General features: G+C 43.8%; 1 protein-coding gene across 7 annotated transcripts in view; it reads right to left on the reverse strand.

Moving 5' to 3' along the window:
* Positions 1-4,684: 4,684 nt before the first annotated feature.
* LOC135505055 (SRC kinase signaling inhibitor 1-like) overlaps positions 4,685-26,816 on the reverse strand; it is a 65,335-nt gene continuing 43,203 nt past the window's right edge. For 4 of the 7 annotated variants that reach the window (XM_064924087.1, XM_064924089.1, XM_064924086.1 and 1 more), the window contains 13 exons: positions 24,242-25,212; positions 23,949-24,038; positions 23,688-23,728; positions 22,289-22,449; positions 21,353-21,528; positions 21,049-21,179; positions 20,221-20,368; positions 19,650-19,974; positions 19,110-19,425; positions 18,881-19,017; positions 18,404-18,559; positions 11,213-11,356; positions 4,685-4,872 (listed from right to left, as the gene is read on the reverse strand). In XM_064924087.1, coding sequence (XP_064780159.1) covers positions 4,735-4,872; positions 11,213-11,356; positions 18,404-18,559; positions 18,881-19,017; positions 19,110-19,425; positions 19,650-19,974; positions 20,221-20,368; positions 21,049-21,179; positions 21,353-21,528; positions 22,289-22,449; positions 23,688-23,728; positions 23,949-24,038; positions 24,242-25,212 — 2,934 coding nt within the window. In that variant the 3' untranslated portion in view covers positions 4,685-4,734. Of the gene's footprint in view, positions 4,873-11,197; positions 11,357-18,403; positions 18,560-18,880; positions 19,018-19,109; positions 19,426-19,649; positions 19,975-20,220; positions 20,369-21,048; positions 21,180-21,352; positions 21,529-22,288; positions 22,450-23,687; positions 23,729-23,948; positions 24,039-24,241; positions 25,213-26,816 lie in introns of those variants that run through there. The other 3 variants (XM_064924090.1, XM_064924088.1, XM_064924092.1) reach the window with 3 other exon arrangements.

Raw genomic sequence — 26,816 nt, forward strand, 5'->3', positions numbered from 1 at the left:
TAAGCTGAGCGTAGGCAGAGCTGGAGAAGTGATGCTGTGATCAGTACGGCACTGCTGTCAGGGCTTGAGGACGGGCAATCTGTCTTGATTTAGCTTCCTCACAGTGGGGAGGAGAGGAAGGGGAGTTGGGAGGGGAGAGGTGAGGTGAGAAGAGGAAAGGAAATAAGGATTGAGAGATGAGAAGAAGAGAGGAAGACGTAGAGGATGATAGGAATATGGACTAGGCAACGGGGGAGCTATAATGGAGAACTATGTAATAGAGTGCATGCTATACCTATAAAAAAATGTAGCAGAGGATAATAGGCGTTCCAATATAATATGATCTTTATAAGTGAAGGTTGAACTCTACTTTCACCCTGGTTAACCCTAGGCATACTTTCTTACTCTGCGATTGGTCGAGTACGTTTTTGTTTGTACTTCTGCCCTCGGCTGCTGGCAAGTTTGGATACATAAAGGGGGCTAAAATCAAAAGCTATGATTGGCCGTTAGCATCAACCAAGCAATGCTCACTCCGAAACAACACACATTTTCAATGAATTCGCCCTGTCTGAAACAGTTAAGATGCTTTCTTTGTCCAGACAGTGGGCTGCCTGCCAGACTAAATGGACTGATCTGAATGGCAACTACAGGGGTTTCTCCATAGAGCCATGGAGACCCAAACAAACCCCAGGAGAGGGAAGATGGCGCTGAGCCTGTCTCGCTGACTCATCAAGCTTGATTTGATGCCAACACTAATGAATTACCATTACCTTTAGCGAACAAGAGATTTCCCCCTCCGGTTAGATGTCTATGGGCCCCCACACAGCTGCCACATTCGTTTACACATCCAACCATTCAACGGGGCAAAAGGATTAGGGGGACAAACAAGACAAACGCCCAAGATTAACAACGAAGACCTCCTATTAAGCCGAGACCATGTATAAAGGGAGGTAGGAGAAGAGAGAAGAGGAGAGGAGATGGGAGGCATGACTTTAAAGATGCCAATAGAGCTGGTTGCGTTGATGTCGATTTAGATCAATGTCAGCCCTGTCTGGCTATGTTTTGCCTCATGTGTCCTTGGGAGGTCCACTTCTCACAGTGAGATAGACTGGGTGGGATGAAGAGCAGTGGAAGACTACACCAGCTTTGGTCTACATGGGGGATGGAATTTCATAGATACAGGCTGTACATTCAGGTGGGGAAAGGGAGGGGCAAGTGGTAATTGTGAAAGGAGAGATAGAGACAAAAATTGGTACAGTAATTTTGGCAATCTTTGTAGTCTGAAAAAGTTATGGGAAAGTATTGTTGACATCAGCTTGTGTCAAATCAATAGGGACATGATCCTCATATTTTCCTCAAGGGACACCAGGACATCTGTGGCTCTTGGGGGCTGTATCACGAATAGCCTGTACAAGGACAGGAAGAGACAGGTGTGCCATCGCTCTCAAGAGATTGAGGGAATCTCCCACAAGAGCCTCCATTCCCCAGATAATGCGCATTAACGCCAAAATCATCCATTCAGGGACACACAAAAAGTCCACCTGTTCAAGCTAGATAAAGAGGATAGTCATTGGCTGTTGGCAGTCTTTCTGGAGAGCTATTGGAACAGTGAATGTAGCTAGCGCTGTGTAGTGTGCAAGTGCACACAATGTCCTGATGTATCAAATAGTATAATGCCAACTAAGCCTTTTTGATCAGATAACCCCTAGGCATTCATATGTTGTGCACACACAAACTTCACTTCTGTTGATTTTAACATTGCCAATTTTTCAGCTTGTGCATATTCTCCCCTCAGGATAAAATGAAGGGGGAAAAACATGTTTACATTGTGGTACAGTCTTGGTTAAATCCTATTGGTTCAAAATGACCTCGTTGGTTCATGTCTGAAGCAGTCATGTATTGTTGAAAGAATGAACCTAACATGATGCATTACAGTACACAAAATAGCCTGCGCATGTGGTTTTGTTTTACCCACACTGTACATACAGGTTACATATAGTAGATGCATGTTTGTCCAATATATTCAGCTGACTCCAACATATATTTATTCATATTATTTGCATATGTTAAACATACAGTTGAACGGGTCTTTTGTTTGTTTGATCACAGACAGTTCACTACATTTCTGAGTTGCCTATTTATTTATAATACATACCTAGTTGCCTATTTATAAATATATATTTATTTATATATATATTTTTATATATATATATATATATATATATATATATATATATATATATATATATATATATATGTATATACAGTGGGGCAAAAAGTATTTAGTCAGCCACCAATTGTGCAAGTTATCCCACTTAAAGAGATGAAAGAGGCCTGTAATTTTCATCATAGGTACACTTCAACTATGACAGACAAAATGAGAAGAAAAAAAATCCAGAAAATCACATTGTAGGATTTTTTTATGAATTTATTTGCAAATTATGGTGGAAAATAAGTATTTGGTCACTTACAAACAAGCAAGATTTCTGGCTCTCACAGACCTGTAACTTCTTCTTCAAGAGGCTCCTCTGTCCTCCACTCATTACTTGTATTCATGGCACCTGTTTGAACTTGTTATCAATATAAAAGACACCTGTCCACAACCTCAAACAGTCACACTCCAAACTGTCTTCCATTTCCTAATAATTGCTCCCACATTTGATTTCTTCAAACCAAGCTGCTTACCTATTGCAGATTCAGTCTTCCCAGCCTTGTGCAGGTCTACAATTTTGTTTCTGGTGTCCTTTGACAGCTTTTTGGTCTTGGCCATAGTGGAGTTTGGAGTGTGACTGTTTGAGGTTGTGAACAGGTGTGTTTTATACTGATAACAAGTTCAAACAGGTGCCATTAATACAAGTAACGAGTGGAGGACAGAGGAGCCTCTTGAAGAAGAAGTTACAGGTCTGTGAGAGCCAGAAATCTTGCTTGTTTGTAGGTGACCAAATACTTTTTTCCACCATAATTTGCAAATTAATTAATTAAAAATCCTACAATGTGATTTTCTGGATTTTCTTTTCTCATTTTGTTTGTCATAGTTGAAGTGTACCTATGATGAAAATTACAGGCCTCTGTCATCTTTTTAAGTGGGAGAACTTGCACAATTGATGGCTGACTAAATACTTTTTTGCCCCACTGTATATACTACCATTCAAAAGTTTGGGGTCACTTATAAATGTCCTTGTTTTTGAAAGAAAAGCACATATTTTGCCCATTAAAATAACATCAGATTGATCAGAAATACAGTGTAGACATTGATAATGTTGTAAATGACTATTGTAGCTGGAAATGACTGTTTTTTATGGAATATCTACATAGGCGTACAGAGGCCCATTATCAGCAACCATCACTCCTGCGTTCCAATTGCACGTTGTGTTAGCTAATACAAGTTTATAATTTTAAAAGGCTAATTGATCATTAGAAATTCTGTTTGCATTTATGTTAGCATAGCTGAAAACTGTTGTTCTGATTAAAGAAGCAATAAAACTGGCTTTCTTTAGACTAGATGAGTATCTGGAGCATCAGCATTTGTGGGTTCGATTACAGGCTCCAAACGGCCAGAAACAAAGAACTTTCTTCTGAAACTTGTCAGTCTATTCTTGTTCTGAGAAATTAAGGATATTCCATGCGGGAAATTGCCAAGAAACTGAAGGTCTCGTACAATGCTGTGTACTACTCCCTTCACAGAACAGCGGAAACTGTCTCTAACCAGAATAGAAAGAGTGGGAGGCCTCGGTGCACAACTGAGCAAGAGGACAAGTACATTAGAGAAATTGCCAAGAAACTGAAGTGTCTAGTTTGAGAAACAGACGCCTCACAAGTCCTCAACTGGCAGCTTCATTAAATAGTACCCGCAAAACACCAGTCTCAATGTCAACATTGAAGAGGCATCTCTGGGACGCTGGCCTTCTAGGCAGAGCTCCTATGTCCAGTGTCTGTGTTCTTTTGCCCATCTGAATCTTTTCTTTTTATTGGTCAGTCTGAGATATGGCTTTTTCTTTCCCGGAGTCGCCTCTTCACTGTTGACGTTGAAACTGATGTTTTGCGGGTACTATTTAATGAAGCTGCCAGTTGAGGACTTGTGAGGCGTCTGTTTCTCAAACTAGACACTTCAGTTTCTTGGCAATTTCTTGCATGGAATAGCCTTCATTTCTCAGAACAAGAATAGACTGATGAATTTCAGAAGGAAGTTATTTATTTCTGGCCATTTGGAGCTTGTAATCGAACCCACAAATGCTGATGCTCCAGATACTCAACTAGTCTAAAGAAGGCCAGTTTTATTGCTTCTTTAATCAGAACAACAGTTTTCAGCTGTGCAAACATAATTGCAAAATGGTTTTCTAATGATGAATAAGCCTTTTAAAATGATAAACTTGGATTAGCTAACACAATGTGCCATTGGAACACAGGAGTGATGGTTGCTGATAATGGGACTCTGTAAACCTATGAAGATATTCCATTTTTAAAAATCTGCCATTTCCAGCTACAATAGTAATTTACAACATTAACCATGTCTACATTGTGTCTGATCAATTTGATGTTATTTAAATGGACAAAACGTGATTTTCTGTAAAAAACAAGGACATTTCTAAGTGACCCCAAACTTTTGAATGGTAGTATATAAATATATATATATAAACTATATATATATATATATATATATATATATATATATATATATATATATATATATATATATATAGAGCGAGAGAGCGAAAGGGAGAGAGAGAGTACCAGTCAAAAGTTTGGACACACCCACTAATCAAAGGGCTTTTCTATATTTTTACCATTGTGATTGTGGATTGTGGAGACCAGGTCATCTGATGCAGCACCATCACTCTCCTTCTTGGTCAAATAGCCCTTACACAGCCTGGAGGTGTGTTTTGGGTCATTGTCCTGTTGAAAAACAAATGATAGTCCCACTAAGTGCAAACTAGATGGGATGGCATATCGCTGCAGAATGCTGTGGAAGCCATGCTCTTTAAGTGTGCCTTGAATTCTAAATAAATCACTGACAGTGTCACCAACAAAGCACCAAACACCATCACACCTCCTCCTCCATGCTTCATGGTGGGAATCACACATGCAGAGATCATCCATTCACCTACGTCTCATACATTCATCTGCGTCTCACAAAGACACGGCGGTTGAAACTAAAAATCTCAAATTTGGACTCATCAGACCAAAGGACAGATTTCCACCAGTCTAATGTCTATTGCTCGTGTTTCTTGGCTCAAGCAAGTCTCTTCTTATTATTGCTGTCCTTTAGTAGTGGTTTCTTTGCAGCAATTCAACCATGAAGGCCTGATTCACACAGTCTCCTCTGAACAGTTGATGTTGAGATGTGTCTGTTACTTGAACCCTGTGAAGCATTTATTTGGGCTTCAGTCTGATGTGCAGTTAACTTTAGTGAACGTATCCTCTGTAGCAGAGGTAACTCTGGGTCTTCCTTTCCTGTGGCGGTCCTCATGAGAGCCAGTTTCATCATAGCGCTTGATGTTTTTTGCGACTGCACTTGAAGAAACTTTAAAAGTTCTTGACATTTTCCATATTGACTGACCTTCATGTCTTAAAGTAATGATGGATTGTTGTTTCTCTTTGCTTGTTTGATCTGTTCTTGTCATAATTTGGAATTTGTCTTTTACCAAATAACGGCTATCTTCTGTATACCACCACTACCTTGTCACTACACAACTGATTGGCTCAAATGCATTTAGAAAGAAAGAAATTACACAAATAAACTTGTAACATGGCACACCTGTTAATTTAAATGCATTCCAGTTGACTAACTCATGAAGCTGGTTGACAGAATGCCAAGAGTGTGCAAAGCTTTCATCGAGGCAAAGGGTGGCTACTTTGAAGAATCTCAAATGTAAAATATATTTTTTTTGGTTACAACACGATTCCATATGTGTTATTTCATAGTTTTGATGTCTTTACTATTATTCTACAATGTAGTAAAACATGTAATTAAGAAAAACCCTTGATTGAGTAGGTGTGTTCAAACTTTTGACTGGTACTGTAAATATATATATATTTTACTGTATGCTACAAACCCCATACATTGAATTAAATGTCAGGTCAGGCATTTAATAAAATACATCATCAGCACCATGAGAGGACTCACGCTTGTAATGAGTGTAATCTGTAAAAAAAAAAAAAAAAAAAAAAATCATAGAGTTAACTGTGAGGATTTGAATGCATAGTGTAATGATACTAATTAACGGCATCCGCGGACTCAGAGGGCGTATCTGGTCATGGCAAAAGGAAGATGCGGAAGGTAGGCGCACTTAGAGGCTTACGCAATCTCACACAATTGAGTGGTTTCCAGCAAACAGCAAATTTAGACATGAATACTTGGGTTGTATTTCTCCAGGAAGTACCATACACTGCCCAGATTGCTCCACTGTGTCAAATAGAGGTTGACATTAGAGTGACCACATATCCCGGATTGTGCGGGACAGTCCCGCATTTTGGCAATTTGCTCATTCAACATATTTGCTGGGGGGGGAAGTTACTGACACTTCCCACATTAGTGCCTGTTTAGTTAAGTGATAATGCCAGGGAAGCCGATGCCTGGAGGATATATTGGCACAGATGTTGTAACCCGTGCCAATTTAACCTCCAAACACGGGCTTTGAGGGTATTGCAATTTTTATACAACCAGATTACCAAAAAATTCAAATAATGATTTACATATTTTCATTAAAAACTTTATTTTGAAAAATGTATTCATATTATTTCATCTTTCCACGAGATATATTCCCGACACAAATCTAGGATTGGTACCCAAGCCAGCTAGTTGTTCATTCTATCATTTATCACTTACGGGGCGGCAGGGTAGCCTAGTGGTTAGTGTTGGACTAGTAACCGAAAGGTTGCGAGTTCAAACCTCTGGCTGACAAGGTACAAATCTGTCATTGAAAATAAGAAATTGTTCTTAACTGACTTGCCTAGTTAAATAAAGGTTACAAAATAAGCATTTGTGTTGCCAGTCGACCTAGTCGTCAAATCTTTTTGTTCTAGATCTATGGACGCGACCCAGGTCGTTCGTTCTAAATGTTCTGTTGCCATGATGGCTAGCAATCTTCTTATCCCTTGCTTGCTAGCTTTTTAGTCAACTTTGGCTAACACAGCCACGTCAAACAGTGCAGCCAGAATAACAGCAATTGTTTCAATATTGAAATTCGATCTCCAGCTGTCCTATGGCAATGAACGTGTCGGGAGTTGGGACAAGACAGATAGGCTAGCAGCTTTTCTCAGCCAGTCGAAATCATGAATCAGCATAATAATTCAAAGAAATGTCAATAGAAAAACATGAAATAAAGCTAGTTTGCTGTCATTCCAGCTTCGGTTTTAAGTGATTGTGTTAGCTGTGTAATTGGCTATCTCTTCTGAAGTGGCCTGGCGAGAGAGCAAATGTTCTATGCCAGGTGAAATTACACATCATTCGCTCATTGTAATGGATGTTTTTTTTTTATCACGAGAAAACCGTTTAAACAAACGCAAATGCAGCTACTTCGGTTTTATTCTGGCTGCACTGTTTGACATGACTGTGTTAGCCAAAGATGGCTAGTTTCCAAGCAAGGGATAAGAACGTATCCAGCACCATGGCAACATACCATTTAGAACGAATGACTGGGTCGTGTCCATAGATTTAGAACAAAAAGACTTGCAACCGAACCGAGAGAACGAACGACCATCCGGTTTTCGTAGCAACCCTGGATTTGTGTTGGGACTATATCTCATGGAAGGATGAAATAGTATGAATAAATAACGTTTTTAATGAAAATATGTCAATCATTATTTGAATATGTTGGTAACCTGTTATATAAAAGTGATAATGCTCTCGAAGTCGGTGTTTGGAGTACATATCACTTTAATAATGTTTACATACTGCTTTACTCATTTCATATGTATATACTGTATTCTATTCTACTGTAATTTAGTCAATGCCACTCAGGACATTGCTCGTCCTAATATCTAAATATGTCTTAATTCCATTATTTTACTTTTAGATTTGTGTGTATTGTTGTGAATTGTTAGATATGATTAGATATAACATTAGCTAAATATGTGTATGTGACCAATAAAATGTGATTTGATATTGACACGGTTTGCCGGCCCTTGACAACACCAGTGCCAATATGTCCTCCAAACATCGGCATCTCAGGCATTATGACTTAAGTATAACGTTACTGTTACACCAAAAACACCACCTTATTTCTTATGAGATTTTAGGATGGCTAGCTAAATAGCAAAACAAATGTTATCACGCGGTCAAAACTCACCAGCGATCGCCACTCGGCAGAATGTGCTTTGATTGAAACAAAATACAGGAATGCTATATAGTTTGTTAACACCTTCTGCTCTAATTTGCTCACGAAACAGTAATTCAAGAAGATCGAAATGCATATTCCCATTAAACTGATTGAGATCAAATGATTGGCATGCAGACACAGTCTGGACATTTCGATAGTAAAACGTGAAGAATTATCATTCATGATTGACAGTGATGAGGCCATGGCCTATTTTGAAATTAGGCATGTCTAAATTAGGTATGCCTAACTTAGTGTTTGAGGGTTTTAAAAATATCAAATATTCTTGTGACAATAATTGTAAAAAATGTGAACTACAGCATGAGCGGGAAGGGGATTTCTGGGGGGGGGGCTACACTGCCCCGCAAATGTCCCACAAAATAGTCTTGTTGTCCCACATTTGGGTATTTTAAATGTGGTCACCCCTGTTAGCCATGTGCTAACTACTCTATTCGCTAATGGGCCTTGTTGTGAAGAGCACTGACCTCTCTGGGATGTCATCTTCTGTACTTGTATGATAACCAAATGGTGTCTGACTCCTTTCGCCTTCACCCCAAACAGTGAGGTATGGTTTGTGCTCTGGCTAAAACATTGTTCTTCACCAAAATGGATGCTATTACAGCTTTGGTGGTGGATGAGATGCATTCTCCCCACATAAGGTACAAAACTTCAAGATCTGATCAAAGATACATGTACAGGTGCATCAATCCAGCTCAGTTGAACCATGGCAAAATCTGGGTGTTTTTCAATCTGAAAGTCAGCCTTTTGAACTTCAATAACCTGTGAATAGACCCCCTAAGGCCTAAAGAGCACCACATGAAGGGCCCTGTTTCTTAGAGTTAATGAAGTGGCCTCTATCTTGAAGTTAGCTAATGGAGTGTGGATTATCACCGTGAGGGTAATGAGAGGATTGGGGTGACTGGCTCAGGACGGGTGCGAGCTGGGGCGAAGTGGCTGGCTGTGTTATCTCTACCTGACTTTGAGAGCTGCCTGAAGGTCCTTTGAGAGGGACAGTGTGGGCTGAGGTGGGACAGGGCCACTCAGTTTAGCCTACTGGGTTGGAGTGCCTGCTGAACCAGATACAACTGGGGCTTCAGAAAGGAGGGCTTCAGTCTTATTTGCTCCAGAGAAGCATTGGCGGTGTGTTCTACTTTGCTTCTTCGCTCTGTCTGTCTTTCTCTTTCCATTCGTCTTTCTTTCTCTCTGTCTTTCTTTCTTTTCTTAACCTACCTTTTCCACATTCTCATCTCCACTGAGAAACAAATATTCTGACAATAACTACTTTTTCATCTCCTGACCCTCTCACTTTTGGACTGTGGTTTTAAATGACTCAGCTGGAGACAGAATGATTCAGTGATTTGAGGAAAGGAAGCAGCGCTAGAGAACAGTGGTACTGTAGGATCATAATGTGCTCGGAGAAAGGTCAGTGGTTCGACGTCAGGGTTAACTTCATCAGCAATAAATAACTATGACAAAAAATGTTAGTCAACAACCTATTTTTCCGGACGAAAAACCAATGATGATAACGAAAGGAGATGTCCTGAAAAACCCAGATGACTGTCACAAATGACTTTTCATATAGGTTGAAGATAATGTAACGAGATGAGAATTCCACATTAGACTAATGGACTTTCAATTTGACACGAAGGCTTCTTTTGATCTCCCTGTAATCTGCTTTGTCCAATAATAAGCATGCATGTCTTTTCCGAATTTAATGCAATCCTCTCATTGATCTTTCAGTTGTGCTGGCTGGTTGAGTTGATCTGCCCTGCTCTCCCACACACACAGCTACCAGGCGGTCACTTCAGTCACGCATCTATCTTTTGAACTGATGCATAGCCAGAACACTTCAATTGCACCGAGAACGTTTACTCTCTCATACTTTCACATAGGATATTTTTGCTTTGATCACATCAGAAGCTCTAGTACCATGTGATCTGTTATTCATCTATGTTGCCGCTCTCGCGATCAGCAAATGCCGTTGCTCTTTCCCAACTGGAACTACTAATGCGATTTTCTGAATATTAGGAGCACCGTAATAATTCTGGCATTGTCAGAAAGTCCAGATTCCTGTTTTACGAGAATCACTGTTGTTTCCCCATCAGAACATTATGACGGGGAGACAATTAGAGTTGTAGGTCTAAATTGTTTAACCTGAAGCCAAGGCTTTGTTGCCTATATGGTAAACCATGGCTTGGTTACAATCTGCCACAATAGCAATGTTGCCAGCAATATGAGGGGACAGTAAGTCTAGTTGGACAAGGCTATCTGAATGTGGACATGAATGTTGGAGGTAAATATTAATGATTTCATGGAGGAAAAAAAATCACAGATTAAAATGTGACTAAAATGACAGTGACTAAAACTAGACAAAACCTTTCCAGAGTTTTTGTTGACTGTTAATAACTAAAACTACGAAGGATGAAATAACTAAAATGGGATTAAAAATAAAAGGGTATTTTAGTCAAAAGACTAAGTAAGATGAAAACTACATCTAAAATAGCTGACAAAATTAACACTGTTCAACATTGAGATGTAAAACTATTCCGTGGCATTATCAAGGAGTACAGTTTTAGGTGTCACTCAGCTCATTTAGGGAACAATATCCCCACCACCTTAGTCTCCTCAAAAACATCAATGTCAGCCAAAGGGAAAGAGCACGCTCTGTACACAATCCACTTATAATCCAACCACATGGCACAGCTCAAAGTCAAAACATTTCAGATGAGCCCACCCCTTTTTTCATCACCTTACAGTGTCCACTGATAACATATTGTATCCCAATATAGTCTTGAAATAGCCCAGTAGTTGCCCCAGACAGCTGTGAGAGGGGGTAGTTGTCAATGTCACAGGAGGCCACCAGAGTTGTTCTGAGGAGGAAAACTCCTCTGAGGAGGGGCCATCTAGAAGTGGAATACCTGCTGTTGGCCCTGGATCTTGGGGAAGTCCTCTCTCTGCTTCCTGGTCTTGGGCCTCTCCAGGCTGCCCTGCTGGAGGTGCTTCAGTCTGGCCGCTACAGTCGACTGAGGTCCCTTGGATGCCCCTGGTGAGTTGCTGGCATTCTATGGGAAGACAAAAGCATGAAGTCTTATTTGCGCCATGGTAAATTCTGAGATGACACGCAATTCCCAATATAGTGCAGTTATTTTTGGTTAGAGCCTTAAGCAGTGTACAATATAGGAAATAGGATGGACATTTTGGGTGCAGACAGTCTCACTAGAGCTATCCCTACATGCTGATCAGTTTTGTCATTTCTGTCAGTAGTGCAGAGTTGTTCACCTGAAACCGGCTCTACCACATCTCTTTTGACAGCTTCCCTAGTGAGCTGAGACTTGTTTTGATTTGGGAGCAATAAAACAAGACCTTTGACAGAGCTAAATGTGTCACTTGAGCAGTAAGAGTGTTCTGACATTTTTCTTAGTCTGTCAGCGAACCTTGAATTGAAGTACAGATGTTGGATCTTAATTTGACCCGTTTCGTCGCAGGATGAAAATAATCCTGCAGGAAGATTTGTTTGTATACAATGCAGTACTGTGCCTACATTGTACCTTAGACTGCAGGTCCACTGGATACCAGTTCAAGTAGCCTATGTAGGCAATGTGCTAGAAAACTTAAGATGCCATCTTTTTTGATAATATACACTGTAGATAAAAAAAAATAATGGGCTGGTTTTCTACCTCACTATTCTCAATGTCACCTTGTCTTTACATCTGATATTATAGACCTATATGTGATTAGTTTTGATAGGCTACACGTTTAGTAAAAAGGGTTCCAAAAGTGTTCTTCGACTGTCCCAATAGGAGAACACTTTTTGGTTCTAGGTAGAAGCCTTTTTGGTCCCATGAAGAACCCCCTGTGTAAAGGGTTCTACATTGAACTCAAAAGGGTTCTACCTGGAACCAAAAAGGGTTATTCAAAAGGTTCTCCTATAAGGACAGCTGAATAACCCTTTTAGGTTCTAGATAGTACCTTTTTTCTAAGATTGTACAGTAGGCTATAGTTTAGTTGTAGCCTGCTGCGCAGCTGCATTTCAGTTACACGGCTGCATTTTGGCTACAGTTGTATGTCTTAGTGGAGACCAATGTCTATATTGATGTGTACGGCTGCATTTCAGAGAAACATTTATACATTTGAATGTTGCAGTAACAGGACCTAGAAGCCTATAGTAGCAGTAGGACATAGCCTTTGAGCGAGCGAGAGAGACAGGAGGATTCTGATAGCTGGCACTTGTCCGAATGACTCGATTGTCCCCACATGGAGAGAAAGAGAACTACATTTTTTATAGCTATTTTGAGTTCCCTGTTACGCAGCGAAAAGAGTGATCAAATTAAGATCCGACATCTGTACATTATTCCACCTTAACACACTCCATGCAGTATACATTTTCTTCCAATATGCACTCCAGAAAATAGAACTTTCAGTTGTCATAACAGTTAGTTTGTTAGAGAATTAGAGCACAGCTTAGTTAGAATACGGATTTTAATAAAAAATAATAATTTCACCTTTATTTAACCAGGTAGGCCAGTTGAGAACAAGTTCTCATTTACAACTGCGACCTGGCCAAGATAAAGCAAAGCAGTGCGACACAAACAACAACACAGAGTTACACATGGAATAAACAAACATACAGTCAATAGCACAATATAAAAAATCTATATACAGTGTGTGCAGATGAGGTAAGATTAGGGAGGTAAGGCAATAAATAGGCCGTAGTGGTGAAGCAATTACAATTTAGCAATTAAAGACTGGAGTGATAGATGTGCAGAATATGAATGTGTGAGTAGAGATACTGGGGTGGAAAGGAGAAAAAAAGAACCATATGGGGATGAGGTAGTTGGATGGGCTATTTACTGATGGGCTATGTATAGGTGTAAGCTGTGAGCTGCTCTGACAGCTGATGCTTAAAGTTAGTGAGGGAGATATTTAAATGTTTTATTATTTCAGCTTTATTCAACCAGGTAGGCCAGTTGAGACAAGTCCTCATTTACAACTGCGACCTGGCCAAGATAAAGTAAAGCAGTGTGACACAAACAACAACACAGAGTTATACAAGGAATAAACAAACGTACAGTCAATAACACAATAGAAAAGTATATATACATTGTGTGCAAATGGCATAATGAGTCTCCAGCTTCAGTGATTTTGCAGTTTGTTCCAGATATTGGCAGCAGAGAACTGGAAGGAAAGGCAGCCAAAGGAGGAATTGCCTTTGGGGGTGACAACTGAAATATACCTGCTGGAGCGCATGCTACGGGTGGGTGCTGCTATGGTGACCATATAGCTTTGATAAGATGGGGCTTTACCTAGCAAAGACTTATAGATGACCTGGAGCCAGTGGGTTTGGCAACAAATTTTTATTTTTTTATTTTACCTTTATTTAACTAGGCAAGTCAGTTAAGAACAAATTCTTATTTTCAATGACGGCCTAGGAACAGTGGGTAAACTGCCTGTTCAAGGGCAGAACGACAGATTTGTACCTTGTCAGCTCGGGGATTTGAACTTACTTACTAGTCCAACGCTCTAACCACTAGGCTACCCTGCCTCCCCATATGAAGCGAGGACCAGCCAACGAGAGCATACAGGTCGCAGTGGTGGGTAGTATATGGGGCTTTGGTGACAAAACTGATGGCACTGTGATAGACTGCATCCAATTTTCTGAGTAGAGTGTTGGAGGCTATTTTGTAAATGGCATCGCCAAGGAGTCAAGGTTCAGTAGTCAGTTTTACGAGGGTATGTTTGGCAGCATGAGTGAAGGATGCTTTGTTGCAAAATAGGAAGCTGATTCTAGATGTAATTTTCGATGGGAGATGCTTAATGTGAGTCTTGAAGGAGAGTTTACAGTCTAACCAGACACCTAGGTATTTGTAGTTGTCCACATATTCTAAGTCAGAACCGTCCAGAGTAATGATGCTGGACGGGCGGGCAGGTGCAGGCAGCGACCAGTTAAAGAGCATGCATTTAGTTTTACTTGCATTTAAGAGCAGTTGGAGGCCATGGAAGGAGAGTTGTTTGGCATTGAAGCTTGTCTGGAGGTTAGTTAACACAGTGTCCAAAGAAGGGCAAGAAGTATACAGAATGGTGTCGTCTGCGAGAGGTGGATCAGAGAATCACCAGCAGCAAGATCGACATCATTGATGTATACAGATAAAAGAGATGTCCCAAAAATGTAACCCTGTGGCACCCCCATAGAGACTGCCAGAGGTCCAGACAACAGGCCCTCTGATTTGACATATTGAACTCTGTCTGAGAAGTAGTTGGTGAACCAGGCGGGGCAGTCATTTGAGAAACAAAGGCTGTTGAGTCTGCCGATAAGAATGTGGTGATTGGCAGAATCGAAAGCCTTGGCCAGTTCGATGAATACGGCTGCACAGTACTATCTTTTATTGGTGGAGGTTATGATATTATTATTGTTTACCTTCAACATGGCTGAGGTGCACCCATGACCAGCTCGGAAACCGAATTGCATAGTGGAGAAGGTACAATGGGATTCGAAATGGACGGTGATCTGTTTGTTAACTTGGCTTTCAAAGACCTTAGAAAGGCAGAGTAGGATAAATCTAGGTCTGTAACAGCTTGGGTCTAGAGTGTCTCCCCCTTTGAAGAGGGGGATGACCGCGGCAACTTTCCAATCTTTGGGGATCTCAGATAACAGGAAAGAGAGGTTGAACAGGCTAATAATAGGGGTTGCAACAATTGCGGCGGATAATTTTAGAAAGAGAGGGTCCAGATTGTCTAGCCCAGCTGATTTGTAGGGGTCCAGATTTCAGCTATCAGCTATCTGGGTTTGGGTGGAGGAGAAATGGGGGAGGCTTGGGCAAGTTGCTGTGGAGGGTGCACGGCTGTTGAACGTCGTAGGGGAAGCCAGGTGGAAAGCATGGCCAGTCGTAGAAAAATGCTTATTGAAATTCTCAATTGTCGTGGATTTATCGGTGGTGACAGTGTTTCCTAGCCTCTGTGCAGTGGGCAGCTGGGAGGTGGTGCTCTTATTATCCATGGACTTTACAATATCCCAAAACCTTTTGGAGTTTGTGCTACAGGATGCAAGTTTCTATATGAAAAAGCTAGCCTATGCTTTCCTAACTGCCTGTGTATTCTGGTTCCTAACTTCCCTTAAAAGGTGCATATCGCAGGGGCTATTCAATGCTAATACAGTACGCCACATGATGTTTTTGTGCTGGGAACGGGCAGTCAGGTCTGGAGTGAACAAAGGGCTATATCTATTCCTGGTTCTACATTTTTTGAATGGGGCATGCTTATTTAAAATGGTGAGGAAATTACTTTTAAAGAACAACCAGGCATCCTCTACTGACGGCATGAGGTCAATATCCTTCCAGGACACCCAGGCCAGGTCGATTAGAAAGGCCTGCTCGCTGAAGTGTTTAAGGGAGCGTTTGACAGTGATGAGGAGTGGTTGCTTGACCACAGACCCATTACGGACGCAGGCAATGAGGCAGAGATCCTGAGATCCTGGTTGAAGACAGCAGAGGTGTATTTAGAGGGCAGGTTGGTCAGGATGATATCTATGAGGGTGCCCGTGTTTACGGATTTGTGGTTGTACCTGGTAGGTTCATTGATAATTATGTGCGATTAAGGACATCTAGCTTAGATTGTAGGACTGCCGGGGTGTTAAGCATGTCCCAGTTTAGGTCACCTAACAGTACGAGCTCTGAAGATAGATGGGGGGACAATCAATTCACATATTGCGTCAAGGGCAGAGCTGGGGGCCGAAGGTGGTCTATAACAAGCGGCAATGGTGAGAGACTTGTTTCCGGAAAGGTGTATTTTTAGAAGTAGAAGCTCGAATTGTTTGGGTACAGACCTGGATAATATGACAGAACTCTGCAGGCTATCTCTGCAGTAGATTGCAACTCCGCCCCCTTTGGCAGTTCTATCTTGACGGAAAATGTTATAGTTAGGGAAGGAAATTTCAGGATTTCTGATGGCCTTCTTAATCCAGGATTCAGACACGGCTAGGACATCTGGGTTGGCAGAGTGTGCTAAAACAGTGAATAAAACAAACTTAGGGAGGAGGCTTCTAATGTTAACATGTATGAAACCAAGGCTTTTACGGATACAGAAGTCAACAAATGAGAGCGCCTGGGGAATGGGAGTGAAGCTAGGCACTGCAGGGCCTGGATTAACCTCTACATCACCAGTGGTACATAGGAGGAGTAGGATAAGGGTACGGCTAAAGGCTATAAGAACTGGTCGGTCGTATAGTGCATTTGGAACAGAGAGTAAAGGGACCAGGTTTCTGGGCGCGGAAGAATAGATTCAAGGCATAATGTACAGACAAGGATATGGTAGGATGTGAATACAGTGGAGGTAAACCTTAGCATTGAGTGACGATGAGAGAGGTTTTGTCTCTAGAGACACCATTTAAATCAGGTGAAGTCACCGCATGTGTGGGAGGTGGAACAAAAAAGCTAGCTAAGGCATATTGAGCAGGGCTGGAGGCTAGACAGTGAAATAAGACAATAATCACTAACCAAAACAGTAAAGGACAAGGCATATTGACATTAGGGAGAGGCATGCGTCGCCGAGTGATCACATGGACTAGTGAGTAGCTAGGCAAGCTGGAGACACGGTGATTCCGACAGCTAGCGGGCCGGGGATAGCAGGCTAGCAGAAGGGCCTTAGGGGGACGTCGCGATGGAAGAGTCTGTTGTAGCCCCCTCGGAGGGTTACATTGGCAGACCAGTCCAGGCGAATTGGCAAAATAGGTATTGTAGCCCAAGAAAATGGCTGATGGACCTCTTCAGCTAACAGTCTGATATGCTCTAGACAGCTAGCGGGCTGCGGCTAGCAGGCTAGTGGATGGGCCTTCAGGGGACGTCGTGACGGAGGAGCCTGTTGAAACCCCCTCGGGTGGATTATGTCGGTAGACCAGTCGTGATGGATCGGTGGGGCTCCGTGTCGGCAGTAAAATGGGTCCAGGCAAATTGGCAAAATAGGTATTGTAGCCCAAGGAGTGGCTGATGGACCTCTCCAGCTAGCCAGGAGATGGGCCTAGCACGAGGCTAGTGCCAGGCTAACTGGTGCTTGCTTCGGGACAGAGGTGTTAGCCAGGAGTAGCCACTCGGATAGCAGCTAGCTAGAAGGTTCAGAGCTTGGATAGGAATCTGGAGATGTGGAGATTTGGTGGAGAAAAAGCAGTCCGGTGTGCTCTGGGTTGAATCGCGCTGTTCAGACTGGCAGGAGTTGACCAGGCTAAAGTTAGCTGATGACCGCTAGCAATGGCTAACTGAATACTAGCTAGTAGCTAGTTAGCTGGCTAGCTTCTGTTAGGGGTTCGGGTTCTAAAGTATAGAAAATAGTAGATCCATACCACATTGGGTGAGGCGGATTGCAGGAGAGTATGCTGAAATTTAGGTTAAAAATATAATAAAATATATATGAAATATTTGCTGTGCCATCTTGGATTTACGGGATGCAGATCAGAGTGTAGAATGCAGTCAGTGGAATTAGCAAGGGAAGAAGTAATTAGCTAAGTCAGACAGGGGAGTTAGATTGAATGGTATTAGACATTACTGTAGATGGTTGATGGTTGAATTCGACAAGAGAAGCACTCCGTTCTGTGATGTTTTCAGCTCAGAGAATTGCTGTATCAAGCAGAATTAGAGGGGACTCTCCATGATGAACAGGGATGTTAGTGGCCCTCTATGAAACAGCAGTGACTGAAGGAGGGGGACCGGACAGGAGGCAGACTTAGAAGGTCGCAGACACTGCAAAATGAGAGGGCCTTATGGGGGGGCTTAAGGTTTCCCTTTCTTCCCAAGGAGCCTGAGGTGCAAGGAAGGGTACGGGGTGCAGGGGTTGGCCTCGGTAGTGTGCTGGGCAGTGGGGACACTTTGACAGGGGTTCGCTGAAATATCTGAGCTGAAATATCTCGCAGGTGATGTGTGGTGGAAGGCAGGTGGTGAGGGGTGTGGTGTGGGAGAGTGTCGCAGAGACAACGTTATCATATTGCTAAGGCACACCGAACATCGATTGCAATGAACACAATAAATACGGCATGTCATATTCTCATTTCGTACGTACTGTATGCAGCTGCTCAAGGTATACCATTTTGCAGCAGTGTAACACACTGCAAATGAAAGGACTCCTACCTCTAGTTCCGCAATGATCCGCTCGTCATGGTCTTCGTCTTTAATCGCTGAGGCGGCGATGACGGGGGGAGTGGAGGCGGGGCGAGGCGTGTCAGACGGTGTCCTTCTCAGCTTGACCAGAGTCTTCGGGGCCTCTCCGTCTTCTGGCTCCAGCTTCTTAGAAAAACAAAACAGGGTTGGCGTCTTATGTGACGCCTCTTCACAACATCCGTACAGTACATCCAATAGCCTATAACTCAAAGTATCTTCAGAAACATTCAGAATGTGCATCTTCATACTTTGAACCACAGGTGGCCGGTGACACCTTAATTGGGGAGGACGGGCTAATAGTAATGGCTGGAACAGAATACATGGAATGTATGTGTTTGATAAAATTCCGTTCACTTCATTCCAGCCATTATCATGAGCCGTCCTCCCCTCAGCATCCTCCTGCGGTTTGTAGGTATATCTTTCCCAGCCATCTCTCTCTTACTGTACCTTCTTGGTGGTGACGGTCACTTCTCCAGTGCGATTGGTGGTGAGCCCATGGGCTGATGGGAAGCTTCGGCGAGGAGGGGGTGGAGGCGGCGACTTAGAGGGTTTCTCAGTGCGATACCTGGTTACGGTCATCTCCGCTACAACACACAATGGCATCATATCTTTATAGGACAGCTCAGTCATAACTCAATCACAAATATAACAACGTTGATGTGGTATTCAGTCTCACCAGATCCGCGACGTGAGCCCCCTTCCAGCTTCAGGGCAGTGATCTGGACCTTGTTGGGCTGGTGCTCAGTACTGGTAGTAGTGAGGGTACTAGAGGTGGTGAAGGCGCTGGTGGAGGTAGTGACAAGGGTGGTAAACTGAGGTTTGGGGTGGGGTTTGGGGGGCACCACGGGCTTGTTGATCTGCCTGGCAGCGAAGTCCAGGTCTGGGATGGCCTTCATCAGCTCAGCTTGCGTCTCCTCCAGCAGACGGTTGATGTCCTGGGCACTGAACTGGGTCAGACTGGCCCGCTTCTCCTCCCAGTCCCGCTCTGCAGCCTATGCCAACACACATATTTATCAACCCAAATATTATTGTATATTGTATTATTTTATATTGGAAATATATTGCAGCTTTCATGTACACAGATATACTATACATATCTATACATTTTCCAGAAAATGGTCACAGTGGTAAATGTACAGATTCCCATATAAATGTGTACATTTAGCAGTGTGAGGAGGAGTTTATATGAATAAACCCCAGGAGGAATGTTCCGCACCAGTCTGACCTCCACGGACACTGATTTGTCAGCACCGCGGCGGCTCGGCAGCTCATCCAGGACCCGGCTTCTGTAGCTGGCTGTAGGGTGGGGATCCTGCTCAGGCCCCGAGGTGTCCGGGTCACTGCCTGATATGGGCATCCAGTTGGCAAGGCTGGCACTGCCACCCAGGTCATTGAGGCTGAGCGGTGGACTGGTCAGGATGTCGAGGTCCGAGTTCTTTCCTGTGTCCTCAGTTCGCTTGGCTGACTGGCTGCAGATGTCGTCCTGGCCCTTCCACAGGCCCTCGGTCACTTTTCTGTACGTACAGGTGGTATACAATACACTAACAACACACACAGCATTGTCAGGGCCCTATTGCATCAAAGCTAGTGACCAGCTTTCTGGGATGAGTTCAAAATATATATTTTTTATCTGCTCCAAAAGGTTTATGTTATGAACTGTGCTTTCTCCTTGTACTGAAAGAGTATCATTTTTACTTATCTTGAAAACCAAGTCACCAGTTGAATGGAACCCTCGTAACAATGATGTTACAACAACATGTTAATGCAACACAGTTGTTGAACCGTACCTCCGTAATGTGGTCAGTGTGTCGGTCATAGTGTTACAGCGTTTCAGCAGTGTGTCCAGTCTGTGTGGCTCCTCCTTCAGGAACTTGACAGCCTCCACCTCCACCCTCAACACCACCCGCATCTTACTCTGCAGACTGGGGAACTGGTCTGGAGGGAGGGACAGAGAAAGACAGAGACACCATTAACTCAATGAGAGAGGGAAGGTGTATATTGTATATCTATACTTGTGTGTCAAACATGCATGCAGTGTCTCGTTCCCTTACTGTACTTTCTGTCCCCTGTGGTTCTGCTACCACATGGAGAAAGATTTCAGGGTATTTAGGCACATAACCAGTCAGGTATCACAAGTTGGTAAACAAGCCTCTCGTTCCACTGTGTGATTTTGTGCTATGATGCCAGACGGGATAACATATGCATGTTTAGCACCTCTTCCTTAATCATTTTTTGATTTTATTTTTGATTGAACCTTTATTTAACTAGGGAAGTCAGTTAAGAACAAGTTCTTGTTTACAATGACGGCCTACCGGGTAACAGTGGATTAACTGCCTTGTTCAGAGGCAGAACGACAGATTTTTACCTTGTCAGCTCGGGGATTCGATCCAGCAACCTTTCGGTTACTGGCCCAACGCTCTAACCACTAGGCTACCTGCTGCGATACATACTCATATTAGGCACGAACACCTACCTAATCACTGTCAATGCAACAGATTTTGTCCTTGTGGCAATTATCTAGTAAGGTAATTATATGAGGGGTTAATTTTATTCCATCCAAACATTGCCTTACTGTTGTATCTTCCTGTATCATTATCCCCTCTTGATATCCTTACTCTTGAGCTCTGTGAGGGTCTCTCCCAAAGACCTGAGCTCCATGCTCTTCTGCTCCACGTCCTTCTCTGTCACCAGGCCATGGTTGACTGACGAGTTCCTCTGGAGTTCCTCCACTGACTTTTCCAGATCACTGTGAAGACCAAAATCAGTTGTCACTTGTCTTATAGCCATGTTATGCAGGCACTGCATGGTTCCAGATCAACACTAAATGTACCATTCAGCTTTCTACTATCTGAATCAGTCTGCATTATTTCTCCATTCACACAGACCCTAGCTTGAGCCTGACTTAAAAGCTGAACTCACTGCAGCTGCTGGATGAGCAGCTCTTCCTGGTTGAGGTACTTGAGTCTCTCCTCCTCCACTAAGAGACGTTGCCTCTGCAGAGGGTCCTCCTGGGTCCGCATGGCATCCAGCATCATCAGGCTCAGCTCCGACTCCGTCTGCCTCAGCAGGGACTGCACTGAGTCCTGGTTCTCCAACTGAGAGGCGAGGCATGGACAGACACAAAGACATTTGGACGCACACACAATACGTCAAACAAGCATAAGTCAAACATGCACAACGACAAGGCAACACACACAAAACGACAAGTCAACACACACACAACATGAGACACACACACAGACCAAAAGGCAGGCCGAATGCAAAATTACACACACACACAGTTTTGTATTGTTATCATTGTGGGGACGAAATAATTGATTCCCATACAAAATCGTATTTTCCCTAACCCTTAACCCTAAATCAAACCCTAACCCTAACCTTTACCCTTATCCATAACCCTAAACCTAAACCTAACCTTAACCCCAAACCCCTAACCTTAACCCTAAACTTAACCTTAACCCTAAACCTAACCTTAACCCCAAATCCCTAACCTTAACCCTAACCCTAACCCCAAACCCTTAACCTTAACCCTAAAACCACACCTAACCCTAACTCCTAACCCTAAACCTAACCTAACCCTTAAGCCAAAAATATAATTTTTCCTTGTGGCAACCGGAAAAATGTCCCCACTTGTCCGAATAGTCCTTGTTTTACAATCTTTGTGAGGTACCCACAAGGAGAGTTAAACAAAAACACAAAAACACACACAATCTACACATTGATATATAAACACATGTAAAAACAACTAGAGCCTTGAGGAATGTGTGTGTGTGTGTGTGTGTGTGTGTGTGTGTGTGTGTGTGTGTGTGTGTGTGTGTGTGTGTGTGTACGGCCATACCGTTCTCTGGAGCTCACCTGGATGTTGCGCAGCTGGGACAGCTGTATGCGCAGCTTGCTGGTGTTCTGCTGCAGGCCATGCAGGTGGTTCTGCATCTGCAGCCGCGACACCGTCAGTGACTGGGCGGACCCTGTGGGCGGGGGCGGCATCAGGGCCAACGGAGCCGATGGCGTCAGAGCTGGCCAATCAGAAAGCAGGATTAGGGTCTCGTGAATGTGCATTCTGCTGTCACGGAAGCCAATTATATCATCCATCGTAACAGGGGGGAGGATTTACACGATTATACATAGGTGTAATGATGATTGACAGAGTGGGGAAGGTTTTCAGGACACACAAAGCTGGATTTCTTTACATACATCTAGATTTCAGGGGTAACAACAACAAGCCCGGAGCAAGCAAGTCTTTGACGCTTAAGTTGAAATGACACAAGGGGCCATTGAAATGACAATGAATACATGGCTTTGTTAGTATGGCATTTTCTCAGGCATAACAAAACAAAGGGACTGGTTTGATAAGACTAAGGTACACACAAACTTAGAGTTCACCCAAACTACATTATCACATATTGCTTTACATAGAAAATAATCCAATTGCTTTGTAAATAGTCCAAATAAGACCATTAGCATTGATAACTTCCCAGGCAAATAGATTTAGTAAATTAGGTGAACTAGCTTGGCACAACTCATTCTTGAAGAATGCCTTGTTTTGGGGGAGGGCTTGTCACAGTTCCAGTGTGTGTCTAAGTGCATTGTCTAACTAAAAGCTGGCCTTTTAATAGCTGTCTGGATCAAAAAGGTAAAGGCCTACTTTCATCCGACAACATAAAATCCCCTTTACACAGACGACTTCCAGCAATTAACCATCTTTTTGCCAGTCTGTGTGAATGGTATCAGGAGTAGAAATATGTATTGATCTACCCAAAGCACCAACTATGCATTGAAAGAAACCTGACCACACCACTACTGATGATGACAAGTCAATCTAAATGACACTCCAGCAGGAACAGTAGGGTGTGGGAAACACATTTTGAGCCCAGTTCAGAATCCAGACACTGAACACTGAACACAGACATAAAGAATAAGAGAATCGAAACAGAATCCTCACAAAACTCAAAGTGCATCACACGAGAGACATCAACTGTAAAGGAAGGAATTTGTCAGAGAGACACAGAGGGAGAGAAAAGACAAGGACTTTGGACAAGAAGATACCTTTCTTTTTTTTTAACCGTCCAGCTAAAATAAGGCACAAGAAGCACGACACACATTACTAACAAAAACGAGTACACACTTTAGTCACATGAGCAGTTCAGCTACAGAACATTTACGATGCTCTGCAACCCTTACCCTTTATATTGCCAAGTCAATGGGACACAGGGAAAGTGAATGTATATTTGCTCTCTTTTCAGTTGATACTTACTGTCTGTTCCCGAGCAGTCACTGGACGTCTCGATCTTATCCCTGAAAAAGACTAAATAAGTTAAAGGTCCCCACTCTGTGTGTATGTTGTGTGTGTGTTTGTGTGTGTGTGTGTGTGTGTGTGTGTGTGTGTGTGTGTGTGTGTGTGTGTGTGTGTGTGTGTGTGTGTGTGTGTGTGTGTGTGTGTGTGTGTGTGTGTGTGTGTGTGTGTGTGTGTGTGTGTGTGTGTGTGTGTGTGTGTGTGTGTGTGTGTGTGTCTTACGGGCTATCTGCCTCTGGTCCCCTGGTCAGAACAGTCTGCAGTAGACCAGTCAGACTGGCTATCTGTTTCTCCATGACCTCCATGCGCCCCCTTAGCAGTTAAACACATAGGGTATGAGTAAGTTCAGAAACACACAAAATACCCATCACAGACACACACACACACACACACACACACACACACACACACACACACACACACACACACACACACACACACACACACACACACACACACACACACACACACACACACACACACACACACACACACACACTCTCTCTCTCTCTCACCTGGTCTCGGTCTCGTTGCCTGGTAGAGGTGAACTAAAACCTGGTGCTGAACTGAAACCACCGCCCTCCCCTCCAGGTCCAGCCATCAGACACAGCTGATCTGACCCCAACCCTGACCCCTGACCCCTAGCTTTGGCACTTTCCCCAAACACGGAGGAGGACACCGAGTCCCTCCGCAGGGTCTGCCTCCCAGGGGAGCCCCGGCCAGGCATGGTGCCCGAATACGAGTCCCTCATGTCAGGGATCTTCTGCGGAGACGAGGGGGGTGGCACCCGGAAACCCATGGCCAACATGGACGCGGCATAGGCAGCATCATTATACAGCGGGCCTCCAGGCTTGTATAGGATGCCGCTGTCCATCAGCTCTCCCTGCAGAGCCGCCGCCGAGTAGGAAGTGAGGGAGCGCACAGAGCCGGGTCCCAACCCTCCACCACCACCTCCTCCTCGCCGGTAGAGAGAGCCATAGGGATCCCCCCTCGGGGGTAGGGGAGAGTGGGGGCCAGCCAGACTAAGCCGACCCCCTTCCTGGCCCAGGGAATAGGGATCGGCATAGATCCCCCCTCCATCGCCCCGCAGGAGCACCATGCTTCTGGAGCCAATACCGTGGACCTCCTCATCGGGCTTCACGTCCCTCCGCTCCAGGATGGCACTGGGGGAGAAGCTAGCCTGGGCATGGTGCTGGAGATGGTGGTGCTGGGGTTGGAGCTGCTGGGGGTGATGCTGCTGCGGGTGGTGGTGGGCCGCCATCTGGCCCCCGGGCAAGAGGTGGTGGGGGTGGGGGAGGGAGTGGGTGTGGGGGTGATGCTGGAGGTGAGGTTGCCCGGCATAGGACGATGGACGGCCACTGCCACTGTAGAGGAGACGGACGCGGGACGGGGAGCTGGAGGGGGTCGAGGCGGAGGAGGAGGCGGGGGCATTGCTGAGGCGACGGTTGGACGGAGAATCCTGCTGGGGCGTGTACACCATCTCCCTCTGTCATTGGAGGAAGACAGGAACGATAGACATACTCAGAATAGAAGAAGAGTGAAGTTGAACAAAATACCTTACAATACTATACAATACAATATTACTGGTGATTCAAAAGAAAATTGCACATAATTGGATGCAGCTTGAAAACCAACCTTCATGACCCCCTGGGCTCTTAAAGTATAATAGCCTTCCTGACAAGACAATAGCAGCCCCCCATGGATGCTACGCCACATGAGGTCAGTGGCACCTTATAGCCCCCTGTGCTCTTCACACACTGGAGAAATGACTGGGGCACCTTTGCTCTTAACTGACTTGCCTAGTTAAATAAACACTTATTTATTTTTTAAATCTCCACCATCTACATTACCGCCTGTAGATGCAATTGCCTCCATACGTACAAAAAAGAATCCCACTAGCTCTGACTGACTAGCCAGGTGCGACCCACAACTTCTCAGACAGGATCCCTGAGCCCCACTGTCACACAATCCCTGTCATAGACCACAGCAGAGCACAGCTTTACTGCATCTCCTCACACTACTCTAACCCCTCTCCTCAGCGCCCAACCAACCTGCCAATCAATCTCCGCTAAGCCCTGTCATCCAATCCATTTTGTCCCTCTATATCCTCCCTGTCTCTGTGCAGCGCTACTCGGTGGTACCGTCATGGTTTACAGTCTGTAATCTGCTCTGCTGGCTCATGTATGGCCCACTTCACCTTGGGTGTATTTGCTGGGGGATAAGAGGGATCCTATGTAATATCCTATGTTTCGCAGAGTTGTGGCTGAACGAGGACATAAATATACATCCTTCTAGTTTTTCTATGCGCCGTCAAGACCGGAAGGGAGGAAGGGTGTGTCTCTTTGTTTACAACAGCTGCGGAGTGAGCTCTAATGTTAAGGACCTTTTTTTTCTCCTGAGAATACCTCATGATAAGCTGCAGACCATATTATTTACCAAGAGAGTTTCTATCTATATTTTTCGTAGCTGTCTATTTACCACCGCAAACTGATACTGGCACTAAGGCCGCACTCAACGAGCTGTATAGGGCCATACGCAATCAAGTAAATGCACAATTCAGAGGGAAACTGAAATCCATTTTACCTCATTTTTTCCATCATGTCACCTATGCAACTAGAGGAAACAAAACTTTAAATCACATTTACACCACACAGAGAAATACATTCAAGGTCCTCCCTCGCCCTCCCTTTGGCAAATCAGACCATAAGGCTATCCTCCTGCTTACAAGCAGAAATTCAAACAGGAAGTACCAGTGACACGCCAAAAACGGATGTGGGCTAATGAAGCGGATGCTAAGCTACAGGACTGTTTCGATTAATCCAATAACATGGAGGAGTTTACCACATCAGTCACCAGCTTAATAAATAAGTGCATCGACGAAGTCGTCCCCACAGTGACCGTACATACCCCAACCAGAAGCCATGGACCCGGTGTGTAATACCAACTTGTTTTAAGCAGACCAACACAGTCCTCGTGCTGAATAACGCCAAGGTAACCTGTCTAAATGACTATTGTCCCACAGCACTCACATCTATAGCCATGAAATGATTTGAGAGGCTGGTCATGGCTCACATCAACAGCATCATCACA

This window comes from Oncorhynchus masou, chromosome 18 (genome assembly GCF_036934945.1).
Source record: "Oncorhynchus masou masou isolate Uvic2021 chromosome 18, UVic_Omas_1.1, whole genome shotgun sequence".
NCBI classification, from domain to species: Eukaryota; Metazoa; Chordata; class Actinopteri; order Salmoniformes; family Salmonidae; genus Oncorhynchus; species Oncorhynchus masou.